This window comes from Aspergillus welwitschiae (genome assembly GCF_003344945.1).
Source record: "Aspergillus welwitschiae strain CBS 139.54b unplaced genomic scaffold BDQ94scaffold_4, whole genome shotgun sequence".
Classification (NCBI taxonomy): Eukaryota; Fungi; Ascomycota; class Eurotiomycetes; order Eurotiales; family Aspergillaceae; genus Aspergillus; species Aspergillus welwitschiae.
This window is the reverse complement of record NW_020798698.1, coordinates 701,162-727,051: the sequence shown is the minus strand read 5'-3', so window position 1 is coordinate 727,051 and position 25,890 is coordinate 701,162. Positions and strand designations below refer to the sequence as shown.

The 25,890-nt window shown below is 51.2% G+C and overlaps 9 protein-coding genes across 9 annotated transcripts; 6 read left to right on the top strand and 3 right to left on the bottom strand.

Annotated features, from left to right (window-relative positions):
- Positions 1–106: 106 nt before the first annotated feature.
- Positions 107–2,922, top strand: BDQ94DRAFT_182840 (uncharacterized protein; the record flags this gene model as incomplete). The annotated part of the gene is made up of 2 exons (XM_026774253.1): positions 107–2,687; positions 2,822–2,922. The coding sequence occupies 2 exons, from the start codon at positions 107–109 to the stop codon at positions 2,920–2,922; spliced, it is 2,682 nt and encodes an 893-aa protein (XP_026630561.1).
- A 230-nt stretch (positions 2,923–3,152) lies between these two features.
- BDQ94DRAFT_166727 (BAR and SH3 domain-containing protein) lies at positions 3,153–4,992 on the bottom strand (the record flags this gene model as incomplete). The annotated part of the gene is made up of 4 exons (XM_026770617.1): positions 3,153–4,142; positions 4,210–4,326; positions 4,435–4,749; positions 4,882–4,992. The coding sequence occupies 4 exons, from the start codon at positions 4,990–4,992 to the stop codon at positions 3,153–3,155; spliced, it is 1,533 nt and encodes a 510-aa protein (XP_026630560.1).
- A 225-nt stretch (positions 4,993–5,217) lies between these two features.
- On the top strand, positions 5,218–5,556 carry BDQ94DRAFT_90743 (uncharacterized protein). The gene has a single exon (XM_026776820.1). It carries the CDS (start codon positions 5,279–5,281, stop codon positions 5,519–5,521), a length of 243 nt encoding a protein of 80 aa, XP_026630559.1. The 5' UTR covers positions 5,218–5,278; the 3' UTR covers positions 5,522–5,556.
- A 501-nt stretch (positions 5,557–6,057) lies between these two features.
- On the top strand, positions 6,058–7,622 carry BDQ94DRAFT_166726 (DNA helicase ZGRF1-like domain-containing protein; the record flags this gene model as incomplete). Its single annotated transcript, XM_026770616.1, has 2 exons — positions 6,058–7,109; positions 7,172–7,622. 2 exons carry the CDS (start codon positions 6,058–6,060, stop codon positions 7,620–7,622), a joined length of 1,503 nt encoding a protein of 500 aa, XP_026630558.1.
- Positions 7,623–8,670: 1,048 nt separating this feature from the next.
- BDQ94DRAFT_157067 (putative nuclear migration protein (ApsA)) lies at positions 8,671–13,699 on the bottom strand (the record flags this gene model as incomplete). Its single annotated transcript, XM_026768695.1, has 3 exons — positions 8,671–8,747; positions 8,826–13,227; positions 13,289–13,699. 3 exons carry the CDS (start codon positions 13,697–13,699, stop codon positions 8,671–8,673), a joined length of 4,890 nt encoding a protein of 1,629 aa, XP_026630557.1.
- A 158-nt stretch (positions 13,700–13,857) lies between these two features.
- On the top strand, positions 13,858–14,921 carry BDQ94DRAFT_90736 (uncharacterized protein). Its single transcript, XM_026776819.1, has one exon. It carries the CDS (start codon positions 13,896–13,898, stop codon positions 14,433–14,435), a length of 540 nt encoding a protein of 179 aa, XP_026630556.1. The 5' UTR covers positions 13,858–13,895; the 3' UTR covers positions 14,436–14,921.
- Positions 14,922–19,058: 4,137 nt separating this feature from the next.
- BDQ94DRAFT_136584 (DUF3431 domain-containing protein) lies at positions 19,059–21,164 on the top strand. The gene is made up of 3 exons (XM_026764895.1): positions 19,059–19,891; positions 19,958–20,593; positions 20,662–21,164. The coding sequence occupies exons 1-3, from the start codon at positions 19,641–19,643 to the stop codon at positions 20,708–20,710; spliced, it is 936 nt and encodes a 311-aa protein (XP_026630555.1). The 5' UTR covers positions 19,059–19,640; the 3' UTR covers positions 20,711–21,164.
- Positions 21,165–23,833, bottom strand: akuA (putative DSB repair complex subunit Ku70). The gene is made up of 6 exons (XM_026764894.1): positions 23,635–23,833; positions 22,966–23,577; positions 22,060–22,906; positions 21,892–21,995; positions 21,600–21,827; positions 21,165–21,526 (listed from the first exon to the last, which is right to left on the bottom strand). The coding sequence occupies exons 1-6, from the start codon at positions 23,698–23,700 to the stop codon at positions 21,422–21,424; spliced, it is 1,962 nt and encodes a 653-aa protein (XP_026630554.1). The 5' UTR covers positions 23,701–23,833; the 3' UTR covers positions 21,165–21,421.
- A 117-nt stretch (positions 23,834–23,950) lies between these two features.
- On the top strand, positions 23,951–25,750 carry BDQ94DRAFT_136581 (ferrochelatase HEM15; the record flags this gene model as incomplete). The annotated part of the gene is made up of 3 exons (XM_026764893.1): positions 23,951–24,437; positions 24,506–25,088; positions 25,149–25,750. Coding segments are annotated over exons 1-3 (1,258 nt in total), but the record flags the coding sequence as incomplete, so codon positions are not given.
- Between the last annotated feature and the right edge of the window lie 140 nt (positions 25,751–25,890).

Genomic DNA, 25,890 nt, shown 5'->3' with positions numbered 1-25,890 from the left:
GAAAGCATTACCTATCCGTTTCTATCATCTAACTTTCATACTTCCATCACCGAATACAGTATCCCATTCCAAAAAACACACCCTTCGTTGGTCCTGTATCCACACCATGGAACCCCTGCGAAGATCGCAATCGTCTCGGTCCATGAGAAGAAGCCATCACAGCTCCCAATCGACCGAGCCCTTCGACCCAGAGCTGGCTAGGTTTCAAGCTACCACAGCTGCGTCTCGAGCCATGCTGCGATCCAAGTGCTCCTATGATGTTCTCGGGGGTCCAAGCAAAATGGCAGTGCCTCAGAGGCAACATCGACCTGCAGGTGCTGCATTAAATGCTACAAATGCTCCGGCTAAGGATGTAGATCTTCGTCGGTCTGTGCTCGACAAGACGAGCGATCTATCTCCGCCAGCTGGTCTACCGTCTATCAGGGAGTTTGGAGGGCTCGATGCCGGAATCGCTACTTTGCCTTCTTCCTATCGGCGACTCCGCAAGACCCGATCGATGTTCACGAATTGGCAGCGCTCTTCCCATGTATCTCGTGGACTGTCCTCGCCTGGATGTCCGACCCTTAATATATCGACAAAGAGAGAACCACAGGATGTTCTCCGAGCTCCTGGCACGCTGAGGCGCTCCATGTCATTCTTCCGGGGGGATACCCGAGATTCTGATGCTCTACGATATGCTAAGGGTCAGGACGCAGCGAGTGATATGGCACACAATCACTACCAGCAGCCGGAAGACTATCTGACCAAGCCCAGGAAATCATCACTAACAGTCCCTAAATCAAGGCCTTTTAAGAAAACACTTCGTTCAGTGGTGTTAGAGGCAGAGTCTGCAAGCGTGTCGCCGGCAATACAGCGATCCACGAACGTCATATCCTACGGTAAAGCCAGATCACTGTCATTGTCCCTCAAGAAAGGACTCAAGAAGGTGTTGGGCCTCTCCAGGCCTTCCTCGGCCCGTATATCTCTAAGGAAATCTTCTTCAAATGACCAGCAACGGATACAGGGGTCGCCCTCGACCATATCCGCAAAGCACTCTGATCCCTTAAAGTCTGGTGTCGAGGAAAATGCCTTGACACACTCACCAGGCACCGAGGGGACCGTGATATATACAGGAGTCACGAAATCTGGAAGCTCCGAGAGCCTTGCCACAAGCCGCTCTCGCGTAACAAGCTGGGCGGACTCGACGATAGCAAACACTGTGATAACACATAGAGCAGACGACCACAGCTCTTTGTCTGTTATAGACGAACATGACAGCTCCTTTTTTAAGCCAAACTCATCTGAAGATGTTTCACTGACCACTTGTCGCATTCCAAAGCCTAGCTGTACGATAGACAGTCAGCGCTTGTATTCTGCGCTGATGAAACGCATTGATGGTAACAAGACGGAGAATGCAAGCGAAGAAATTGTCCTTGGCCATGTCAGGGAACATCGCGCGATTCCGACACCTGTTTCCTCAATGTACACTCGCCGCAGTAGGAAGACAATTCGTTTGATCGCCAGCGATGAGTCACTCCAGAGCCCAGGCTCATATACAACAGCTGAGGTGGGCACAGTCACTCCCTGCGAGCCAGCCCAGCGCCAGGCTCAGCGTACCCACAGCCAAAAGCACCTGCAGGACATTCGTTTTGGTTCTGCCAGTCTGGCATCGTCTAAACACACTATCAAGGAGGCTTCTAGAGACGAGACCGGAAACATGGCTATGGGAAGATCTCAAAGCCCAGAGGAAGACGAGGATTCCCCAAGTATGTATTCTCGATCGACTGGCGGAACCTCGCCCAAAACAACGGACCTGAAAATGGGTGAGAGTGATCCTGAAGTTGCGAATGAGCCAGGTGTGGCTACCATATACGCAAGTCAGCGAGCGATCTATAGTTCGCCAAAGCGTAATGCTGGCCAGGGTCCCGATGCGATGCAACGACCGAGTGCGGATTGGCAGCAATGGGTGCGCACGCAAATGGAGCGGATTGAATATCTTACACCCACCAGGCGTCACTATAGAGAAGATGCCCAAATCCAAGACGAAACAGCGGATCTTGCTTATCGAACCCCATCTCGAGAGAGACGAGGCTTCTGGAGTGGATCGCCAGATGAAGATCTGTGGACAACTTGCAAAGTAACAGCCAGAAATAACTTCTCACGTCCATTCAGCCGATCGTCAAGTGTACGCACAACAGTCATTGCCCCAAAGGAGCAAGCAGACACTCTGGCTCCTCCTCCGCCGCCGTCCGACTCGATCCCCCAGGTATTAAGCAGCTCTAGTGGGCGTAGCTTGTTCATTAACCAGGTGGCGACACGGCCAGATGGTATGGCTTTGTCGCCGGTACCTGCACTATTGAATAATAGATATCGGGCTCCAGAGTCTCCAACTCCAAGGAGAGATGCAACGGATAAACCGCGGTGGAGAGCAGGGGGAAGAAGATACGGGAGACAGCCTTCCAGGTTGCTTCCAGAAGCCCAGGATTCGAAGGCCTCCCAAATCAGGTCTTCACGTGCGCCTCAAGAGAATAGAAGATTGACTGATGAGAATGTCCGTGTCGAAAATGGCTATCAAGAGGTCGCTAGTAAGGACTGTCAACTTCAGAACATGTACTCGCCAATCTCGAGTAAACGTATGGTGGAGATGTTCCTGGAAAGTCGCCGTCGACGAATGGGCACCGAAATGTCCGACGGAGCACCATCTAAGGGTGCGTTCATCTAACTATACGCCAGGCATTATAGGATCCGTGTGTCCTGGTGAGAATGGGTTATGTGTATCCTTTCGTTTATCCTTTGGCCATGGCTTACACTCTAATGAATGAGCAAAAACCGACTGTGGCAGATGATGGGACAAAGCTGTCTAGTGATAGTTTGTATGATAGGCATCATATCAAGTCATTGTTCTATTCACTCGCTCCCATGTGTGAGACCCCTACTAACTAAAGACAAATAAGACACAATAACAGTTCAAGTACAGTATACACATTACACCTCACTTTCTAACCACTAGAGCTCCCCCACCAGGGGAAATGATATCAAGATATTACTGCTAAATATGAATAAATATATGGAATACATGCAACTCTTTCATTCTTCCCCTCTTTGTCCATCTCCATCCTCACGCTTACCAACACAACACTTCCTCCCAGCTATATACTTTGACATCACAATAATTACTCCACATAATTAGCCGGAAAGCTCCCCTTCACCCCACGCAACTCCCCCTCCCACCAATCATCCGTACTATCCGTCTTCTTCAGGACACGGATCCGATCTCCCTCCCGGAAAGCCAAATCCCCCGCGCTTTGACCTCCGAAGTCATACAGGGCCGTCACGTAGAGCGCAGTGCTCGAGTTAGCCCGCGGTGGGGGTGGCGGCGGGGGCTTCTTCTTTCCGGCTACTAGGGCACTGACGCCGGGGGAGGTTGCTCTGATGGCGCTGGCTGGTGTTGCTGAAGGCTGGATTCGGCTGAAATAGTCGGCGCGGGCCGCGACGGAGGATGAGGGGCCCGGGGATGGAGTGCGGGCGTGCTCGGTTGCTGAGTAGTAGGACTCCGTGCCTGGGGAAGAGGATGGTTGCGGGGAGAGATGGTAGTTGGAGGGGATGGTGAGGTTGTTGTTAGAAGCTGAAGAGACTAATCGAGGTTTCGTTTCGAAGACTGGGGATGGTTTGGTGTCGAAGGATGGTTTGGGTGGTGGGGGGAGCTTTTTGCTGCTGAAAGCTGTAGCTGTAGCTGTAGCTGCGGCAGAAGGTGAAGTGGGCCGTGGCGGCTTGGGTGGAGGAGTTTCGCTGTTTGAAGGGCGACGGGAGAATGAGGATCCGTTGATTGCTGGGAGACGGCTGGTGATGCGGGAGGTTCGGGATTCCTCGGGGACCTGGGACATTTTCACGGTTTTGCCGTTGACGATGCAGCCGAATGCCTCCACTTCTTGCTGGACGGGGAGGTGGTCGCGTTCCCATTCCTGGATGACTTGCTCCATTGGGGGGGCAGGCGATGGGAATTGCGCCTCCTGGCAGTAGTTGTGTACTACGGTATAGTAGTTGGCTAGCATGGTGTTTTGGATCTCAATCTGCGTGGCGAGCAGACGAGGGAGCAGCGAGAATGCGGCGGCAATCAAAGGTGGTAGACATTCTCGCAAGTGGTCATCCGCTGCGTGGTAGTCCTGCGATCGTTAGAAACGAAACAGAGATGGACTGATGGTAATTGTGCCCGGAATAATGGGCTCGTACCTCGGTTGCTTTGGCAAGGTCACTCTCTGCCTTGGCAAGAGCTGCGTTGTCCCGGTCTGATCGCTTTGTCTTTTTGGCATAGCTGTCTACGCGCCCTTGGTAGCGCTCGAAGTCCAACTAGAATGGGAATAGAATTAGCATGAGATGGTTGCATTGATGGGCGGGTTCCTGAGCGGGAGGCCAGGAACGGGTTTACTATAGGTCCCCGTGCGAGAAAATGCGCACCTTTCGATCATCTCGCTTTTTGATGGTCTTCTTGACTGGGCTTATGAATTCCCTAGCTTGCGACGCTGGTCGGATCATGCGATCATCTATGGCAGCCAGGTCCCCCAGTAGATCCTTTCGAAGGTCTTCATAATGCTCGCGGAGCTTGTTGGTCCGAGCCAAGGTGGCCTCTGGAGTTGGGGCAGGCTGTGGCGCAGAAGAGTCGGAGGAACCGAGAATGGGAGCATATAGACCTTCGAATTCGCTCAGCATTCGATTTTGGTGCGTCAAGAGGGACGACCAAGCATCGCGCCATGCGCTGGTGGAATCGATGATCTGTCGGAATGCGGAAGAGTTGCTGTCAGTTCAAGATACGGAAGGATATCAACAAATCACACCCCGCAGGGAAGTGCACGCTAAAGCATGGTGGATGGGAAAAGAAAAAGATATACATATAGAAATACTTACTCGTCCCAAGATTTTGTCTGCTTCTTCAAAATCCTTGAGGAGAATTGCCACCTGGCTGTCATCGGCCGACCTTTTCATGAGTCGGCCAAACTGCCTTTGCATGGACTGCATGGCGTGCCAATTGAGAGCCCCTCAGTGGAGGGAGGGGGAATGGGGAGGAAGGGAGAAATGCGGAGATTGGGACAGACAGGCGGGGAATTTGGAATTAAGATGGAGAGACGGTCATTGGCGAAGAGGGAGGGAGATTCAGGGAACGAGAAAAAGGGATCGAAAGGGAGTTTCGAGGCAGGAGAGAGAGAGAGAGCAAGCAAGCAAGCAAGCGAGAGGGAATGAAGAGGGAATCGTGGCATTGCTCGAAAAGGACTCATTTTGCCCGTGAGAACTAAGCCAGCCGCGCATGACGCAGCCCCCCAGAGGGGCCGCTGCTACTTTGCTACTTTGCTGCTGTTGCTGCTTCCCCAGCAAAAGGGAAAAAAGAGGGTCTCAAGCGTGTTTCAGCCTTCTGGCTGGATGGGCTGACGCAACGCTATTTTTGTCGCGAATAATGTCTTTCTTCTGGGGTGGGAAAGTGCCTTGTCGATCAGGATCAAATGGATGGATTTCCCTGGTTGATTTCCAGGGAACGGACCAGCTCTGCTAGTCGATGCACTACGCTGACGCTAAGGATATGCCAGATATTGCTACTTTGTATTTGGAAATTCTGATCTGTCTCTGTATGAGATGTAGTATAGTGACTACTATCCCCGACAACCTCCTTAACATGCTACCTATAGCTTGTGCCGCGCGGTCCTCGTAATTAAGGACACCTCCTGGGATGGATTGCGCAATTGTCTCCAGTAAACCAAGTGGTACCGCCAAGGCAGACCCCTTTTGCAGCGAAATGGAAATTATTGATGAAACTGGGAACTTGTCGGTCATGAATGCATTCGCTGACATGCACGTCAAACAATCAATAATGCAGATTGACTAAAACGTAGCCATGCTCCAACACAGTACTTGCCTGAGGCAGATATCCCCGTCCGCGGTTCGTTCCGCCAGTATCACAACTTCTTCCCCGCGCATCGATCAAACAATCTCACGACTCATTCCATCCCTCCCTCATTAGATGGTGATCAGACACAGGGCCACCGATCAAGGGCCCTGTTTCTGTCTCGACCATTCCCCGTCCATACCAAAATGGCCACCCCACGAAGCACCCCGAGCATGAACGTCCCTGCGACCCAAAACACCGCACCTGTGATCCGCTTCCGCTGCCTCTACACCTACGACATGAGACGCAAAGCCAAGCGCTGGCAAGATGGCTTCCTCCGATACCACACCTTCAACAAACGCGTCATGGTATACGATGTCGCCGGTAACTTTGTGGGCGACCACCACTGGCGACAGGACGAAGGGATTCAAGACGGCGACGAACTGGAGCTGGATAACGGGGCCCTGATTGAAGTTTGCGAACCGGTGGAGAAGACGGAGACAGACCTGTCGGGGTTGTATAGTAACAAAAGGAAAGGCCAAGGCTCGCCGTCTCAGCGACCAGGAGGGACGCCAACTCCTACAGCTGTCGTCTATAATTCCTCTACTCCCGCACGACCTTCTCTTTCCTCCCAGCAGAAACCGACCCGGTCACTGAACGATCTCCTGGGTATCAAGAAGACCCCAACACAGCGCGCAGGCTCGCCTCAGACGGGTACCAGACAAAACTATACATTGCCGGTGAATGGGAAAGAGAACGAGCAGGTGGATTATCCTGCGAAACGCAAAAAGACGGAGACCCCATCGGAGAAGGTCGCCCGTCGGCGTGAACCAGCGAGCATCGATTTGACCGGACCAGAGCCAGCAGCACCAGGACCGGAGATATCAAAGAGACGGACAGAGACATCTTTCATTGTATCCTCAAGGACAAGCGACCCAAAGAACCACACTACAACTTCTACCGTCTCCCATCTCAAACCCACAGACCGGTCCAACAATAAACCCCAGCGAAAGCAAACCGCTCCCAATCCTCCTCCTCCCAAACCCCAAGAACAACCCCAAGATCCGAGCCCAGAACCAGTCCCAGAACCAGAACCACCAAAGAACAACGACCCCCCAGCCAACATCCTCCGCCTCCCAAGCAAAACCAAGCCCTCCCGCAAGAAACTCATGTACCACACCATCCTAGCCCAACAGCAACAACAACAAGAACCCCAACAACAGCCACAGCCGCAGCCACAGCCGCAGCCACAGCCAGAGTCAGTATATGCCGGAACCCCAAAGGACGAACAAAACCAAACTGACCATCATCTCATACCAGAAACGACAATTACGATCCCATAGTAGTATCAGATGATGATGATAACCCTCCACCTTCACCCCCTCCGCATCAGCAACACAATACCATCACCATTCCTACAACAACTACACCAAGGGCAGCTCCACCCTTAAAATCCGGAATAGAGCGCAGAACCTCCCTTCAAAAATCCCACTCCGACCCTACTGCCTTTAACCGCTTCAACATGAACACGACCACGACCTTGAACAACAACGACGACGACGACAATTGTCATATTCCCCCGCAACAACATCATAATCACCGTCGCCGAGCTTCAGAGAGCGGTAACAGCCCTCTGAGCAGGACGGATACAGCTGACAATGCCAACAACCATGAAGATGAATCAGAGACCGGTGGCCCGTGGACATGGGAAGCTCAGTATCTGTTTGACTATTGGCCGGCTGGGCGGGCGAAGCCGACTAAGACTTGTTAGTCTTAAATCGTTCGTTTTCTTACTGGTGGTAAATATTTCATGGTCTTTATTATATGATATGATACCCTTAGATAGTTATAGTTGAGAAGAAATTTGAGAATTGAAGTGATGATGGATGATGTCCATGACTTCCGAAGGATGTTGGTAAGCTACTATGCTGGCATTATTTGGTACATGATAAGGCTAGACTTTTTCTCATCATTCGAATTTACTTTCTTTGCAGGTCTTTTGACTATAAATCTACTCGTGGCATAGCATCTATTCGTCTACGAATGGCTAGCGGATTCCCTTAATCTCACACGATCTTCAATTATCTCAGTGCAACAAGGGTGGTTAACCTAGATCATTTTCCCAAAGTAAAGAGACACGCAAGAAACCGACATGGATAGTAACCAATCACTTTGGCCATGCGAAGCTAACCGGATGGATGCAATTGGTCAGACAAAAAGTAAAACCCGCCATCACAGATCGCAACCAATTTGAGCTCAAAGAAAAGGGAAATACAGCTTCGATCGTACACAAGTGCAATCCAGCACAGGTAAATGCACAGTATCTTGTTAGTATAGAGAAGAAAAAGATTGTAGAGAAAAAGAATGAAAAATTTGGCAGTTGGCAATCAAGCCAAGTGTGTAATGAGTGGCCCAAGTTCACAAGGTATTGTTATGCTCACAATTGAGTAATCAACAAAGGAAACATATGGATGGTTTCGTGCGAAACAGCTCGCAAATGAATGACAATAGAAACGATTGGGGCACGGGAGAGGGGAGATGAGGTCAAGCCCCAGGGATTAAAAAGAACTAGAGTATAGAAAGTGGCGGTAGTGAGGAATGTGCCCATCAGGGGTATGCAAACTCGCGGCTAAGCTGATCCAGAAGCTGATTCTGCGCTCATAAACACCAAATGAACATGATGAGGTGCCAAAATATAACTATAATGATAATGCAAAAGAGGCTCATGCAAGTGTTTAACACCATGGGAAGAGGGTAGAGGAAAAATTGCCCGGTAGGCCTAGAGGCCACGGCTCAGTAGATTCTTCTCGATGACGGTCTCAATGATGGGAGTGAATTCGGTTGACACGGGGGCTGTATTTGCTGGTCCTCGACAGCGCGCCGACATCATGTTTGCCTGTTTGAAGTTCATCAGCTGGTTGCCATGATGGTGGTGGGACTACCGAATCTGAGCAATAGGGATCAAAGAACATACCGTCGCAGCAGGCTCGCACATTCTCAAGCCGATCATCCTGCCTTTCCATCATCTGCCGCAGATCCTCCTCGCTATCATGTGTATGAAGGCTTCCTTCATGCATGCTCGAGGTAGCATAGTTAGGACCCTTTCGACCGAAAGAACCCTTGATTGTGGTGTTCAGAATTGTACTAAGACGGGAGGAAGAGCCGTGTCTCTGGTCCGAGTAATGAGACGGCGTACTCAATGCCGGGGAACTACGACCAGGGGTAGCCGCCCGACGAGTTGACAGGATGGACCCTGCACGTTGCTTAGGCCAATTCCGGCTGGTACGACTCCGAGAAGACGAGAATGACAGCCGGGAGGTCTGACGCGACCGTGAGCGGAATCCGGGGTTAAACTCATCGATGTCTTCCAACGAAGCATCACCCTCTTGCTCCTCACCGTTTTCCGTCGAGTTGCGCAACAACAGATATGAGAGAGCATTGAACCAAGTCTCGTGTCTCTGACTAGTAGTCGCAGTGAACCTGATTCGGCGGCCCGGGCTAACTACTTCAAGACTCTTGCAGTGAAGGCCGGGGGGGTAAGGATTGTCATCTGGAACAACTCTGACAGCCTCAATCAGAACACTCTTTGTGCGGAGCTCGCTCTTGCCAGCACTTTGCGGATCTTGCTCGCTCCAGTACAACGTACGGGTGTACGGGTGGAGCCAGAAGTACCGACGATGCCTCGAGTTGGAGATTTCCCCGGACACGGTCTTGCGGGTGTATTTCCACAAGAACTCTCCAATCATAGTCTGTGTGATTGCCTGAATCATTCGTGGATCTGTACCAGCAGCATAACCTTGAGGGCCAAGAGCTGGGTTCGGATGCCCGTTGAACCGTTCTTCAATCTCAGAAGCGAAGGATGACACTGACGATCTCCGCGACACATGGCTCTCGCGCCTCATCTTCATCCGTGACGTTGTTGTTGCGGTTCCAACCTGAAGGTTGGAGTCATTGGGAGTCCGTGGACGCTGAGCTACGTTCGTCCTGTAGGCAGACGCCGGGGCAAGAGGCGGGCCCATCAAGCTTGGAGAAGAGGGGCGTTGATCCAACGATCTCTTCTCGGCTGCCATGATGGCTTCCCTATGATCCATGGGCAAAGGAGGATGGCTCTGGATACTAGAAGTCTGGCTAACGGCACTTCCAGGCCTCTTGTGGGACGGGAGAGACGTTGCGGAGGGTTGGTGAGTCGGGCGAGTCCTTGCCTTCGGAGTGGCAAAGGGAGAGGAGTTCTGTTCCTTGGCCTTGTCGCTGTCTGGAGGAGACAATGGCCGCGCGACAATACGATCCATCAGAATCTGATCGATTTGCTTCGACGACAGAATCGTCTGGGCACCCTGGTCTGCTCGGCTGGAGGACGAATGCTTCCGGGCGTGACGTGGGACAGCGTTCCCGGAAATGGCACTCAAGGGGAGCGAGTCATCCAACTTGATGTTGGCAGCACTGTTGACTGTACTATCGTCGATAGTATCTTCTGAAACCACGAGCGAAGGCGGTTCCATTATTGAGCTGCTATTAAGCGCCTTTTCGTTGGACTCGGGAGCCACATTCTCGTCGGGGAAGTTGAGCACGGGAATTGCAGGTGGCGGGGGAGTGGATTTGACGGGCAGGGTTTCCACGGAGCTGACACTGGACAGTGACACCTGTGACACCAGAGGGACTGGCAGTTCAGGCACCTGTGCTGGAATAGGCTCGGTGCATTGGAAGGCCGTAGAAGAGATGGCAAGGCTAGGGAGCGCTGGCTGGGGTGCAACGGCATCAACAGGCTCTGTCTGTTGAGAAGAAATAGAAGAAACCACAAGCTCAACCTTGGGTACCATTTGCTCCTCCACGGCGACTACAGGGGTGATTTCCCTCGGTTCTGGAATAGCCGCTGCCGGCTGTGTCTGCTGAGCAACAATGGAAGATAGCGCAATCTCCGGGCATTCTGCTTGCTCCACGTATGCTACCGCGGCTTCGGGGATTGGCGCCTCGGGCTCCAGAAGGGCTTCAACAGGTTCCGTGTGCTGCGACAGTATAGATGACACAGACACCTCGGGCATCTCGGTATTGGTGCCGTGCTCGGACAACAGAACTGGCGCCGCTGGCTCTGGAAGAGCTGGCGCGACGGGCAGTGTAGACTGGAACTCAATCGCTGAGACGGTCATATCAGCCACGTATACAGGCTCGGGCTCAGGAAGTTTTGCATCAGCGGGTTCAGTCAACTCTGAGCAAATAGATGACAGTGTAACTTCCGGCGGTTCGGGAACAGCAAACGCAACGGGCTCGGTAGTAACCCCAACAGCATATGAGGTGCTGAATTCGGGTAACCTTGGTGCCACAGGAACAGTCTCTTGGAAAGAAACTGCCGAAACATCCGTTTCCATAACAGGCATTGGATGGCCGTTCGGTCTGACACCTTCAGCGTTTACAACTGTCTGTTCCTCCATCACTTCCGTCTCGATGGGAGTCCATTGTGTCCCCGCGTGTGCCAATTGCGGCGGTACCTCTACCTCGGTTGCGGTGCTGGCATCAGACATGACTGTCTTCGTGGGTGTTGTAGGCAAACCACGAGCTGCCTCATCGTTCGTATCCTGGAGGCTAGTTGTTGCTACAGTTGTGGGGACCCAAGGGTCAGTCATCACGCCAGAATCAACCATCACAGGCTTGGGGACCGCGTCGAGTATAGCCTCCGAGGGTCGTCTAGAGTCGGGGGTAGGAAGCATGCGCGGGGTGGAGGCCTGCGAGCCAGTAGCGAATCGCATAGAGGGGCCAAAGGCACCCTCATCTTCCTCTCCGTCTAGTTCCGCAAGCTCCATAAACAGACTCTGACCTTCAGAGGATGGCAAGCCTTGGGTGAAGCTCGTCGCAGGGGACTCTCGCGCACTTGATGGTCGGCTATTGGAAGCCATCGGGGCTTCTCCTGAAGGACGAATCTTTCTCATGACGCTCCTCTTCTTCCTGAGCCGATATCTAGGCGAGGACATTTGGCTAGGCGACGGGAAGCCATCGTCGTAATCCTCGTCTTCATCGCCTGAGGTAGACGCAGTACTCTGGTAGGAGGTCCTATCGCGGGCCTTCGTCAGTGTCAAGGATGACACACGTCCGCGCGGTGTCCGTTGCAGCCGCTCCTCGGTTTCCGTGAGCTCATCGGTATCAGTGCTATCGTCAGCCATGCTTTCAATTCCGGTCTGGAAAGCTTCGCTTTCGGTCGCGGTTTCTCGTTCGTTGGCCGTCTCAAAAGTGTCGTCAGCCTCGGTAGCAGTCTGGTACGCATCGCTAGGTTCGTCAGACGATTGTCCTCCTACACGACCTTGGTGCAACTTCATGGAAGGCTTGTGAGACGGGCTGGCTTCGGTAGCATTGTCTTCCCAGTCCGAATCCTGGATCTCGATTTCTGCCCTCTTCCGTCCAGCACCCAACAAATCGGGCCGAGGAGCTTTTCTGGCGGCCTCAGCCTTGGTCTTCTGGCGCTTGCTTGACGGATTAGTTGGGGCAGCAGCTTCGCGACGACGCTGTTCTATCTCGTCACGAGCTTCTTGCAGCATACGCTTGAGATCAATCTTTTCGGTCTTCTCGCGATGGATAGTGCTTTTGAGATTCTGGATCATCCGATGGGCATGACCCAGTGAACTCCGCAACGTCTCGGTTTCCAGATGGTTGTGTCGAGGAGTGAACTTGTTGGGCGACGGGGGAGGGGAGTTCTCCGGCGTGGATTGGTCTTGATCATCCGATTCATGGCCACGGGAAACCTCGCGAGTGGATTCTGCTTCGTGTTGACGAATGCGCATTGCCACGGCTCTCGCGAGTTCTTCGTTCTGCAAATTCAGCTCCTCGACTTTCTTCTGAAGAGCAAGCTTCTCGGCATCTCCAGCGTTGAGGTTCCTTCGCAGGAGATGTATCTCGGAATCGTTGGCTTTTTGCGCAGCCGTATGATCCTCGATCAATTTCGCATTGACTTGCTTCAAGTCCTCAAGCTCTCGTTCGACGGAGCCCTTCTCGGAGGCTAGTAGGCCCAGGTTGCTGTTGAGTCTACTCTCTCGATCGGCTGCCTCCTTAACTGCCGCCATCAACTCATGGGTTTTTGTCTCCAACGCCCAGTTCTCGTCCTTGTAGCGCTCTTCGCTCTCGTCCAGTGCACGGATACGCTGGGTGTAACCCTCTGCCTCCAACTCAAGCCTTGACTTTTCCAGGTTGAGGATCTTCAAAGCCTCCTCGCGCTCAGCAAGCAACGCTTGTAACTGGCGAACTTGAGCCAGGAGGGAGGTCGAAATCTCGGTCGCGAACTCGATGTCATGGACGCGGGTCGAAGATTGGTTTCGCTGTTTGCGAGACGGTACGCTCACTTTACTTGGAGAATTTGTTGCTTGCCCAGCGAACAGGGCGGGACTGATTGGTGACTGTGAAGGATAATTAGCAACCTGCGCATGCTTAGCGGTTAATACAATAACCTCGGCCTACCTTTTGCTCGTACGGGGTACCCAAGTGGCTATCCTCGCCACCCGCCATGCGTTTTGGAGCAAGGAATGCCCGCGCAGTTTCCCGGCCGATTTCATTGTACTCTTTCTCCAAGTCCGCGAGCTTTTGACGAAGATCGGGCCCAATCTGGCCCGCCTCCTGCTGCTGTTCGACTTCCTTCAACTTCTCCTCGAGCTCCTTCTGCTGCTCAATGAGAGCAGTACCGAGCTTGCTCGCCTCCTCGAGCCGACGCTCTGTCTCCGCCAGATGCGCCTCGAGGGCTCGTTTTGCCTGCGCCGGGGAGGATGCATCTAGACTGTATAGCTGGGTGTCAAAGGACGAGTACCGGTGCGACTCGCGAGGAACGGCGCCCTCCTGGGAGGCGGAAACGAAAGGGTCTTCGATTGTCGACATGTTGCCAGTTGTCCGTCGTCCACCATCGATAGGAGCGTTGGTGTTGCGGCCTGAAGAGACGGCCACTCTTGCGGCTGATCGAACAGCAGGCTGTGCCTAATCCCGTAGGGTGAGGGTACAGCCAACGTCAATAGCCCGCACACTCGTCGCTTCGTTTTCTCGTTTCCTCGTTTTAATTTTCGGTCATCCTCCGGTTATGCGACGATCTCGTTGCCGGCCTGCTTGCTTAATCTTAGTTCCTCTTCAATGCGAATGGCGATTCGGTGAGCCGACCTGCGACCCGATCTTCGCAACACCTCGGGGCTGGAAGAGTTCGCGACCGTCAAACAACAGGGGATGCGCGTTGCTGGCTGATGATTCGCTGCGGTGGCCGCGTCGATTGCCGACCGAAGAAGACAACAAAAACACTTGGTATCGGCGGAATACGATACCGGGAGCCGAAGGGTGGCGGTTACGCCTCGCTTGTGACGAAAAGACTTTGGAGCAAGGGACTGAAAACCTGCTCCCAAGGAAGCTTCGAACAACAAACGCGTACCTGTCTAGCAAACGCAGAGTAACCTTGTGCGTGTGCGACCAGATGTGCGCCTTCGGGACGAGGCAGCGGCGTGCGGGCGAAACAAGGGAGTCGCCGAGAAGCGGGCGCAGAATAAGAACCAAAGGACGGAGGGAAGGATCCAGGAAATTACGGGTACAGGCGGATGCAATGAAGCGTCCACACTATACAATCAATAGATAAGATCAAGAAAAGATAAGTAGGGATTATTAAGAGTGAAATGACGTGGTAGAAGAAAAGGAAGGACCAGGGTTCAATGCGAAAGGAAGGGTAAGTAGGGAAAGAAGAGAAAAGCAAAGTAAGAAGTTGGTAAGTCCGAAGGGGAAGTAGACACAAGGAAAAAAAGGGCAAGGGCAATTGGAAGGGGGGTTGAAGTGGTGGAAGGGGAGAGGGGAAGGGGAAAAATGAGGGAGTGATTCAAGGCAGCGAGTGCCAGTTGTTGATGTTGTTGTTGTTGGTCAACGAGACGAGGGCGACTCGTTCGTTGGGCGGGGGAAAGAGAGGGAGGGAGGGAGAGGGAAGAGAGGGACGGATGGACGAGAGTCAGTCACCCTAACCAGAATAACAACTAACTAGCCTAACTACCTCACTAACTCACTACTCACTCACTACTAATCTTGGGGTACCCGGAGTGAGTTAGGCTGTTAGCAGTAATTGTGAGGAACGAGGGGAGCCACCAGAAAGGAACTCACTAAAGAAAAGGAGCCCACCACCCCGGCAGGGGAATTAAATTATTCGGGGCACCGTTCGCCTCAGGTTCCCCTCCGGTCAGCACCGACCGTCTAACAAGTAGATAGTCTGTCTCAAGTCTCAGATTTCCCCCCTCGAGTTATGCCTGGCTCTGGCTCTGTCTTCCTCTTTGTCCCTGCTAAGTCTACTCACTCGTAAGTCGCAGCTGTGTCTGCACCAGGACGGTAAGGTCCCCTCCAAGGCTAACGGCAAATAATTCCCAGAATTATTGTGGGCAGCAGAGCCAAAACAAATGGTGTCTGAAGCATTAATTGATCGGATACGTAATGGCAATGCTGGCCGATTGGGAGGGGGGAGCCGATCTTGGGATCTGGCATTAATTGATTGTTTGCTTGACACCACACTCTCCATCCATACATATCCTCCAGAGAGGACGCCATATCGGAATAGGGACATGGGACAAGTCACGATCTACCGGGCTAGGGGTCTGTCATCAGCTAGCTTCCCTTGGAACCAGACAAGCACATTGAAGGTTATTCAGATGTCCACAAAGTACAAAGCAACCTAACCAACTACTGGAGAGAACTAAGTAAGCCCTCCCGCACACGCGTAGCGACACCCATTTTAAGTTGCGAGGGTGTGACCTGCCCGATGATCACCACCACCACCACGCTCACTGCTAAACCAGTCGGGCGGTGCCCCAAACCATCCCACCCACGGTACCCGACATTCAACAAGGAGAGGTACCCGTACCACACTTTTGCCGATTCGGTATTACTACCTTAAAGATAGTAAGTAGTCTTCAGCTGGTGAGGCGGGCTGTTTGCTAGGTTTGCATGGATGCCTCTTCTTCTTCTTCCAGTCACCTGACGCCGATCGGGAAATACTTATGGTCATGTGATTGGGACCCTACACAGAATACTCACTGGTAATTCTCGCACATGTTTACAAAGTACTAATTGAGAGAAGAAAAGCAAACGACGGACTTAGTTTCAGCTCGATGCACAGCCCCAATGCTCAAATGCTGTGTCCATTGTCACCTCGATCTGTCAATCTGCAGGTCCTGCAATGTCGCACGTAGGGGATGAACCACGTGTCAACCACATTGGATGACGCATCATTCCAGAAACTCTCTCACCGAGAAAGGGTGAGCTGTTCAATACCAGCAGTGAGGCTCTGGTATTATTTAGTTGTCAGATGAACGAAAGGACCAGAAAGAACAAGCGAAACTTTGATCCATCTGAGTTGTGCGACTTGATAGCATTGAATCTTATTGTGCGCCCCTTGCTCCTTTGTACTCGGTTGCCAAGACATTTGGACAACTGCTTCAGAAAAACAATTCTGGGATTCGAATATCTACTGGTCCTTCGCTTAAATATGTTATTCCATGGATATAACTTTACTTGGGCATTAGTTCATGCAGCGGCGCCCATGTAGTTCTGCTATATGCCACAGTGCTAGGCAGTAGTTGCATTATCCATTTCTTTCAGTAGTATGCAAGTCCTTGGATTTTGCGATAGGAAAAAGAAAGGCTGATAAAATAAGACAACTAGAATAAGGAAAGAAAATGAAAATTAAAACTAACCTGTCTTGTGCCAGAGTAGTACCTACCTTTGATATCTTATATTATTGTTAGCGATTTCGACGTTGATCTTTAAAAATCCAAAGATACTATTTCGCTGCCTCGCACTATATAAAATACGTGGGTCAAGTCATTCGGTAGTATCAACACGATTTTGCAAAGAACTTCAAGTCATAAGCCTTGGCTGATCAGAAGTAGTAAAATACCGTAATCACTTCTATTGGAAAGAGGTTTGGGGAAAAGCGAAGGGTCATTTCTCTGGGGAAGCGAGCCAGGCAACGATGTAATGAACCATGGTAATACTTATCTTTGTCCACAGCGAAGCCGAAGGAGACCGACGGATATTCTCCGCCATCGCAGCTTGTGAGCCCTTTGATATATGGATCCACACTCTCTCTTTCGAGTGGAGCTGATCTATCTCACTAATCACTATATTCTTCTTCCCCGGACCATAGTGGTACTTTGCTCCGCCTCTTCTATTGCGGTATAAGTCTGTGCGTGTGGGTAAAATGGTTTGCGTAAAGCTTTTATTAGAATGAGTTCAAGAGTGCTGGTGGAGTTTATGTCAAGCATACTGCAGTATAGTATCACAACCGTGAGTTGTTTCTCTTGGTTTGGTTAAGGTATGGATATAGTAGAAAGAACCGGACACATACTACTGATTGGAGCAGTACACAATGATTGTGCATCCAAGCAAGCTCAGGTGACTTTAGTATGCATTGGCATATTTCACGAAGAAGCTGCACCTTCTCATAGTCAGAGGTTTGAAGCTCATGTTGACTTTTGTTATATTTGCTTAAATTACCCATATTGGTGAGTATCCCCCATCCCCTCATACTGTAGTGCTCAAAACCTCTCGCGAAATACAAATCTGCGACGTCGTGACAGATGAATGATCTTTTAATAGATCCCATAATCTAGACTAATCATTTCGATAGCTTCTGGAGTTCTCGGTGAGTATGATTTTCTTTCGAATTAGTTGTAGCGTGCCTAGAAAGAACCGAAGAACCTCAATAGCATTTCTAACACGGCACAGAGGGCCTTTCAGAAAGCCTTCAAGGTCGTTTTTAGTGGAGTAATCTAGGTTAGAAAAATGGTGATTGATTCTCTTTAGGTTTGATACGTAGCAGTACTACCGTTGGCCAATACTGGCAGCTGGGCCTGGGTATGGGACTGACTAAAGTAGCATTGCCTGATAACTATATCTTCCTAATATAGTCGTATTCCTTTGATCTCCTCCCCGCACTGTTTTTGCTTGCTTGAATTGTTGATTCGGCTACTGATAATGTTCACTAGTAATCCTGGGGGCCATTTTCTTTCCTTATAAGGTCAGCTTTGCTAAGCCTTGCTGGGCGCCACATTGACTGTTAAGGCTATTTTAGGATTCTCCGAAATCGGAAAAGTACTAAGTACTTGCTTAGTATACCTCAATAGATAACCTGATAAAGAATCCGCGACACGAGAACAACAAAATATGTGAGGCAGGCAAGCCGAAAAAGAGTCAAGACACAAAATCGGCGGGGCGGCGAGATGAAGCCGAATGGAAAAAGAAATTAGATCCGAATGGATGGAGTCTGACTTTTCTTATCAGTGGATAAATCCCCGAGGCACTTGTCATTTGGCGGGCAAATATTATATCCATTCTCCAGCTGTCCACGTAAATAGATTGGTACACAGTGGGCCATAGTTCTTGTGGTGTCGCCTACCCACCGTTGCATGTCTGTTTCAGTGTCTCATGGCCATTCTCTTATCCACCATGTCGGGACGTGCGAGACAATGTTGCCGATCCGGGGTGACGTTTTGGCAACTCAACCGATAAACTTGGCAACCGTAGAACGTTGGTTTCGAACGATGGCTGTGACATGCGAACCATGGCCGATTAGCGTCGCAGCTGCGTGGCATATTGGCCAGAGATATTAGTGGTGCCCACGTACGCGCAATGGCCGCCGCGACGTCATCCCGTCAAGGGGCAAAGGTTGACCGCCACCAATGGTCCATGGTTTGCACAGCCAAGTTGAGGCATGGAAGGCGGTGATCTCAACTCTTTATACGAGGGGGGTAGAAGTTTTCCATGGGCTGTAAGATTCCAGAGAAGGAACAAGGGGTGAGCTTTTGAGAGACCATGAGAGATACGGAGAGGACTATAACCCGTAAGTTCGTAATCGTAAGTCCCAAATATCCCCAAAAGATGTCGTGCTCACACGCTAAACTTGGCGGCTGCCAAGCTTCCCCGCTAAGGCCCGCTAAGGAAGAAAGTGGTTCCCTTAAGGTTTGCGATTGTCTGAGGGGACCTCCGTCTCTCAACAGCCTATGACAGCCTCTTCCATTCCCCCTTAGTCTTCATCTTTGGGGAGCCAAACGATAGCAACAATTTTAACGCGTGGCCAGCCAGTGGGGGGTCCGGTTACGCCCCACTGCCCCCATGCCGCGCCACCCAAAAAGACAGACAGACGGATTGAAAGATTCGAAGTGCCTGAGAGCGGGCGAAACAGAAGGAGGCAGATGGGGGCTTGAATTGGAAGCATTCGATGGACCTTCCCTTCCACCACTAACTTACTCGTCTTAGTGACTATTTTAGTCCAAAGTCACTAAAAGTACCTGGTGCCTTGACTACTTCTCCTACTACTGCACCTACCGCCTTGGTAGGCAGACGAATAGGTTAATCAACGGTCCTCCAGTCTCCTTTCCTGATTACCTCGCCTTGACCCCTCTCGTCCGTCTTCTCTCTTCCTACTCTCGTCCTCTGTTTCTCGCAATATGGTTCACATATAGCCCCTCCAAGACCTACCCTCCTTTTTCGATTTTTCCTCTTTTCCTTCTTTTGGATTCTTCCTCAATAGGATTGACCCTCCTTCTAATGCTCGAAACTATCCTCTCCGTCTTTCATCTTTCTCGGTCTTTCCCGACTCAAGACATTCCTTACACCGGCCCGTGTTGTGACAACATCCACCTTCATAGTCCTATGATTTCGTCACCTGCAGAAGAGAGGAACAGATTTTAACCTGCATTACAGCGATAACGGCCTTTCGATATTGGTCCTCGTTGGCGTTTTCACCAATTCTTCTGGAAACAGTCCCGTACTGTGCAGAAAAGCTACCGTCCTTTAGCCATTCATCATGAGATGGGGCGCTCGCATAGCACTATGTGCTAGTCTAGCACTCATCTTGCCCTTATATCTCTTGAAGATCCACCTCGAGGACCTTTGCGATCAGTATCGCGCGGGCGCATATCTGATCAATTGGCTGGATTTGCGCCCGCCGATGAACACATTAAATGGCTCTCGTCCTGTCACGCCAGGGGATAAAGTGATTGTGATGGCCAGGCTACAGGAAGAGCACACTGAATGGGTCGAGCAGGAGCTACCAGAGTGAGCTTTTTTTGTCCTCCCCTTCCCAACCCAATGTTTCAGCGCACTAATAGCTTCTCTCCACAGCTGGCAACGTGCCATATACATCGTGAATCCCTCTAAAAAGGTCGCAGCTGACGGCACAACACTCACAACTCCGCTGAACAAGGGTCACGAGTCCATGGCTTATCTCACCTACCTAATTGATCACTACGACACCCTACCATCCACTATTGCTTTCCTTCATTCCCATCGCTCGGGTTTCCTGATGGCCTGGCATGTAGATGCGCCCTTACACGACAATGTCATTGCGATGAAATCCCTGCGTCTCAACTTCGTCCAAGACAATGGCTATGTCAACCTCCGCTGCAACTGGAACCCGGGGTGCAAGCAGGGCCATCGTACCAACCAGCATGTGACGGAAGAAGTCTTTGCAGAGATATTTGAGGGCACCAGCACCCCGCCTTTGAACTCCACCGGGGGCCTTACGATGCAAGATGAATACGACGAAGCTAAATACCAGAAGTTCCTGCAAATGCCGAAACAGATTGGCGCGGCGTGCTGTGCGCAATTCGCCGTGTCCCGGGAGCAGGTCCACCGACGACCACGAGAGGACTACATCAAGATCCGCCAGTGGATAATCGATACCGACAAGGATGACGCCAGTAGTGGCCGTGTCATGGAATTTCTCTGGCATGTCATATTCGGCAAAGAATCAATATAGTATGTTGCCTTTGCACACCCCCTACCTGCTGAATGCGTCCTAAATACTAACACTTCGCTACTCTCAGCTGTCCCGACGAAGAAGTCTGCTACTGTCAAGTTTATGGACAATGTTGATCATTGTACGCATACCGTTAACGTTTCTGTTTTGATAAAAAATACCCACGGCTTCTACTTGTATATATTACGATAGCTTCCTTTCGGCGCTCTCTTGCTTTGGTCTCTCTTTCTTTCTTCTTTCGACATATTCTCCCATTTTGGTGACTTCTTCGCCCGTTTAGACTCATTTTTTGTGGATAATTGCCAGCGACAATACGTTTCTAAAGGGATATTACAAACAGCGTGGCGTTATTTACAGGGACTGCTCGGTTCAAGTTGACTCAGTTGACATACTCGTCCCCTTCTGTCGGCGGCAAAGCCTGACTACTATCGTTTACGGCGAATCGGGGTGGTTATTTACGATCGTTCCAATATTAATTTGAATTCGGGATACGCGCACCTGCTGAACCGGTGAAATTTCTGGAGATAAAGGCCTCGGTGGTCTTAAGCGACTGGTTTGAAAGATAGCACTTGGACCCGATATGTCTCTCCTAATACTCTTCGTTTTGACATGTCCGGCTAGCCCAGCGAATTCGATTTTTTATAACTGTACATCGCCTAAAATACGTGTCCATTACGTTTCGCTGAAGAACGAATACCGCGACATCCAACCCATCATTAATTACAAGCTCATGTCCTCAGGCCATGAACGCCGAACCCGAGATAAGACACCCACATAACGACATCCACCAACAGAAGCGCACCAGCGAATCCAACAATCCCGCCATGTCACTGCTCCAAGAACTCCTCTACCCGCTCAATAAGATCCGCCTTCTTACCGGCATTTGAGCGTCCATTGGAAGTCAAGAAGTCCTTGAGGATAGCGACCGTAAGCTAGAAAACCGCCGGTTAATACGATGTCACATTTGCCATCACGAGGACGTGTAGAAAGCTTATGGTGGCTTACCTTGGATAGCGTTCCCTTCTTGTGATGCCTGCGGACTTCCTCCTCTAGGCTTCCGGAGTCTTCCTCAACCTTGATCTTTTTCGATGGCTTGGAGTCCTCGGTTTCGCTTGCTCGGTCTTTTGATCCTCGTTTCACGAGGGTACTGGTTGGGCGAGGGGCCGCTGCTGAGGTTTTGGCGTATTGCTTTTCGAGTTCGTCGGCCCAGGATAATACGTAGTCACCGACGCGCTGCGGCGCAATTGTCAGTAAGTTGAATGCGCGGAGGGTTGTTTCTTGGGTGTGGTGGTTTTACCTTGTCGATTTGGCGGTACTTAGGGATGGTTTTGTCTTCTGGTTTTTCAGGGAGATCTTCGTCTAATGCGAGAGCTTGTAGGATGCGGTAATGCCATTGAAGGGCTGATCACGGGCTGTCAGCTTCTCGTTCACGGTATACGAGCAATGCAAGACAGAAGTGACTTACATGGATTGGGGTATTTGAGAGGCTCGTACACTCCCTTCGGCAGCTGCAGTTGCTGGACGACCACGCGCATCTGATCAATCAATGACTCCGGGGCGACATTCAACGTTGTTTCGGGGTTCTGCCGGATATCGTCTGCGAAGGGGAGGGGAAGAATCCACATGCCAGGAGGGTATTTTTGTACGCCATTCTCATCAAGCTTTTCTTCGCCTGCGATCATAGCGGCGAGAACGGGGCCAGCACCCTTGCGTGCAATGAACCAGACGAGTGCCATCTTCTTGGAACGCAAAAGAGTCTGATGCAATGCGGAAAATACTCGCGAGGAGCCTACATAGTCTTCCTCGGATGGATAGATAAAATATGGGTGCTTGACGTTTGCCCAGAATGGAAGCGCAGTGATAGGCTTGAACCCAATAACCCGGATTACTGGCTCACCGAAATCCCTAAGCGCCTTCTGCTCATCAGGCGAAAAGGTTACTTGGTCGCCACCGAACTTATATGCCTTTCTGATCTCCCATTTCTCGACAGTCCGGCCAGTATCATCTGCGGAGTGGGAAGTCACTCCTTTCGCGACCACAGGCTTCTCGCCGTTCAGCCAGATGAAGGAGTTTCTAGCGGGCGCTTGCCTTCGTAAGAGTATATAGCCCGATACCGAGATTCTGAAGTCTGGGCCAAGCTCTAAAGGCATGTTCGAAAAATGAGTGCGACGCGGAACCGTTCTCGAATTAATACTGGACAGAAGCGTGTTGAGGAGTGAAATCCCGTCCCCGGTCGCAGTCGCCGCTTTTGAATCAGATTGGAGATATGCAGGCGCCTCTGGATCGCTGGGCGACGACTTGTAGATAATATCCTTTGTATCAGTAGTGAGTATCGACCCCTGCCACTTTGCTATAGAGTATGATAGCTTACGTCATAGAACTTGCTGTTCTTGAACTCATGCTCAGGGCGTGAGATCGGAAACAGCTCAATTGTGACACCAAGATCGTAAAGATCCTTAGCACGTACAGTCGCCGCTGACCGCAGGGTTTTATCATCACCATGGGGGTTGTCATTGTCGGTTATGATGAACAAACGCCGGGAGAGGAAATTTGGCGCTCTGGATGTGAATATCTGGTTGGCGCAAAACAGGACGTTTGCCATAGAGACCTGCTCTTTCGCTGGAGATAGAACCTCCCTTGACTCTCCTTCATCATCTACCAGTGCTCGAAGTTCTTTGACCTCATGAGCCGAAGGAACATCCAGATCAGTGAAGAGGTAGCAGTTGGGGTAGGACAGGTCTCCCCGACTGTCTTCATCTTCTTCAAAGAACTTGGACGCCTGGGTCCCGAACAGCAAAACACCCATCATGTCTTGTGGATTTGATATGATTCGTTGTTGCATGAAGTGATAGGCGCATTTGAGCGCGGCCGTGGTGGGTGATTCTTGGGTGTGTTTCTTAGGATCTGCTGAGGGGCGAGGCGTCAACATGGAATCGCTGACATCGATTGCGAAGAGGACCGCATCTTTGACTGGTTTGTAGCTCTGATCTTATTGTCAGTTCCAGAGTTCCAGTCCAAGTTCATGGGTAAATTTGCGTACAGTCTCATCAATCTCCTCTTCTTCCTCGGCCGCCTCATCTTCCCGATGTGGGTTACCGTCCGCCATAGTAGAATGTTGTGGAATCGTTTAAAGCATTCAAGATATTATCGAAATTGAAAGAGGGAAGTATAAAGGTTAAGACAACTTGAATCGTACCCAGGAACAAGTGGGGCTGTTGTGTCTGCCTGTTTGGCCTCTGCTGCCTGCAGCCGAGGGGAGATCTATATCGTCACTGGATCCGGTCGCGATGGACGCGATCAAACCGGTGGGCAGAAAGACGCGGGGAGACACGAACATCATGTGATGTCCGCCCGGTAATTGATGACGCTAGCTGGCCGGTCATTGGCTGTCGGGAGTCGGAGTTGGTCGTGGTCTCGGTGCTCCGTCATCAAGCCGTTCTGGACTTTTCAGCTTCCAGAAGGCCTTGCGCTGTTGTATATACCCACTACCTGTTCTTGCCACTCGTCTATCTTTTAAGTATTGAATGCGGGCTCGAATAGTTCATCTGCTTGCGCGATACGAACGGTCTTTTCTTATACCCCCATTGACTAGGTCAACCGAAATCAGTACAATTACCTGTCATGGCTCTCCGCCGCCCGTTTACCCTTCCCCGGCAATTGCTGCGACCGGCTTCTCGCACCCTGTTCGGATACAAGCAAGAACAAAGATGTGGGCTGGCGACAACAGTGCCTCCGGTTACCCAGGATGCAACAGGCTCTAAGGGCCCTACAGCCATGGTCTTCCTGAACATGGGAGGGCCCTCGACGACAGACGAAGTAGAGGATTTCCTCAGCCGGCTCTTTGTACGTCTCCGACTATGGCAAGCTGTCATTTTGGTTGCTCCGTTTCTAACATTCTACTTCTATTCAAGGCCGACGGCGATTTGATTCCTCTTGGCAAGTTCCAGCATTACCTCGGGCCTCTTATTTCGAAACGACGCACACCCAAGATCCAAAAACAGTATGCGGACATCGGCGGAGGCTCACCCATAAGAAAATGGTCGGAATACCAATGCGAGGAAATGTGCAAGCTGCTGGACAAGATCAACCCGGAGACTGCGCCTCACAAGCCGTACGTTGCCTTCCGCTACGCCAACCCGCTGACGGAACAAATGTACACACAATTGCTGGAAGATGGTTTTGGCAATGGGAAGGGCGGTCGTGCGGTCGCGTTCTCACAGTACCCCCAGTATTCCTGTTCTACTACGGGTAGCTCTCTGAATGAGCTGTGGAAATGGAGGAATCGGCTGGAGGGCAAGCGAGCAAACGGAAACGTGGACACTTCCGGAGCTATCCAGTGGAGCGTTATCGACAGATGGCCTACGCACCCTGGCCTTGTGGAGGCGTTTGCGAGAAACATTGAGGATCAACTCAAAACCTATCCGGAGGATAAGAGAAACGGAGTGGTTCTCTTGTTCTCGGCCCACAGTTTGCCCATGAGTGTTGTGAACAGAGGTGAGTCTCAAGGGCCTTGGTGACCAACTCCCGGTAGCTAACCGACAACTTCTCCTTTAGGTGATCCATACCCGGCCGAGGTTGCGGCAACAGTGCATGCGGTGATGCAAAGGCTCAATTTTAGCAACCCTTACCGCCTCTGCTGGCAGTCTCAGGTCGGACCAAGGGCTTGGCTGGGAGCGCAGACAAGCGATACCGTCCAAGAGTATGTGAAGCGTGGACAGACCGACATTGTCCTCGTACCGATCGCCTTCACCAGCGACCACATTGAGACTCTGTATGAGCTGGATCTCGAAGTCATGGAAGAGGCGAATTCCCCGGGCGTCAAGCGGGCCGAAAGTCTGAACGGCAGCCCCGTATTCATCCAGGCCCTTGCAGACCTTGCTCAAGAACACTTGCGCAAGGGTGAGAAATGCTCGCTCCAAATGACGCTGCGCTGTCAAGGCTGCCGGAGTGAGAGGTGCTTGGAGCAAAAGAAGTTCTTCGCCGGTGAAGAGGGAGCATCTTTGGTAGTATAGATTGCTAGGAACTAAGATTTTTCATTTCTTTGTCAGAGGGTTTGTCGTTTGATGTGTGTATGTGAAGGCGTTTTGTGTACGATAGTCTTGAGTGTGTCTATACAAGCAACAAGCTACAATGTATTCCGGTTTACGATTTCGGCAAATTCCTCACGTGGGCGAAGTGTCTCCCTCTAGTTGTTTTGGCGGGCTGCGATAGGGTGCATCACCCAAAAGCAGACAGCAGCAGGGTCACCACTTACCAGAGTATCTTATGTGTGTGTGTGTGTGTGTGTGTGTGTGTT

Bases quoted from the DNA above. Each gene is read 5' to 3' on its own strand.
- BDQ94DRAFT_90736 (XM_026776819.1), top strand. From the start codon at position 13,896: ATGCGACGATCTCGTTGCCGGCCTGCTTGCTTAATCTTAGTTCCTCTT.
- akuA (XM_026764894.1), bottom strand. From the start codon at position 23,700: ATGGCGGACGGTAACCCACATCGGGAAGATGAGGCGGCCGAGGAAGAA. The intron at 21,828-21,891 runs GTAAAACCACCA...ATTGCGCCGCAG, and splicing joins AGTACCGCCAAATCGACAAG to CGCGTCGGTGACTACGTATT. The intron at 21,527-21,599 runs GTAAGCCACCAT...GCGGTTTTCTAG, and splicing joins AGAAGGGAACGCTATCCAAG to CTTACGGTCGCTATCCTCAA.
- BDQ94DRAFT_90743 (XM_026776820.1), top strand. From the start codon at position 5,279: ATGACGCAGCCCCCCAGAGGGGCCGCTGCTACTTTGCTACTTTGCTGC.
- BDQ94DRAFT_136584 (XM_026764895.1), top strand. From the start codon at position 19,641: ATGAGATGGGGCGCTCGCATAGCACTATGTGCTAGTCTAGCACTCATC. The intron at 19,892-19,957 runs GTGAGCTTTTTT...TTCTCTCCACAG, and splicing joins GTCGAGCAGGAGCTACCAGA to CTGGCAACGTGCCATATACA. The intron at 20,594-20,661 runs GTATGTTGCCTT...CGCTACTCTCAG, and splicing joins TTCGGCAAAGAATCAATATA to CTGTCCCGACGAAGAAGTCT.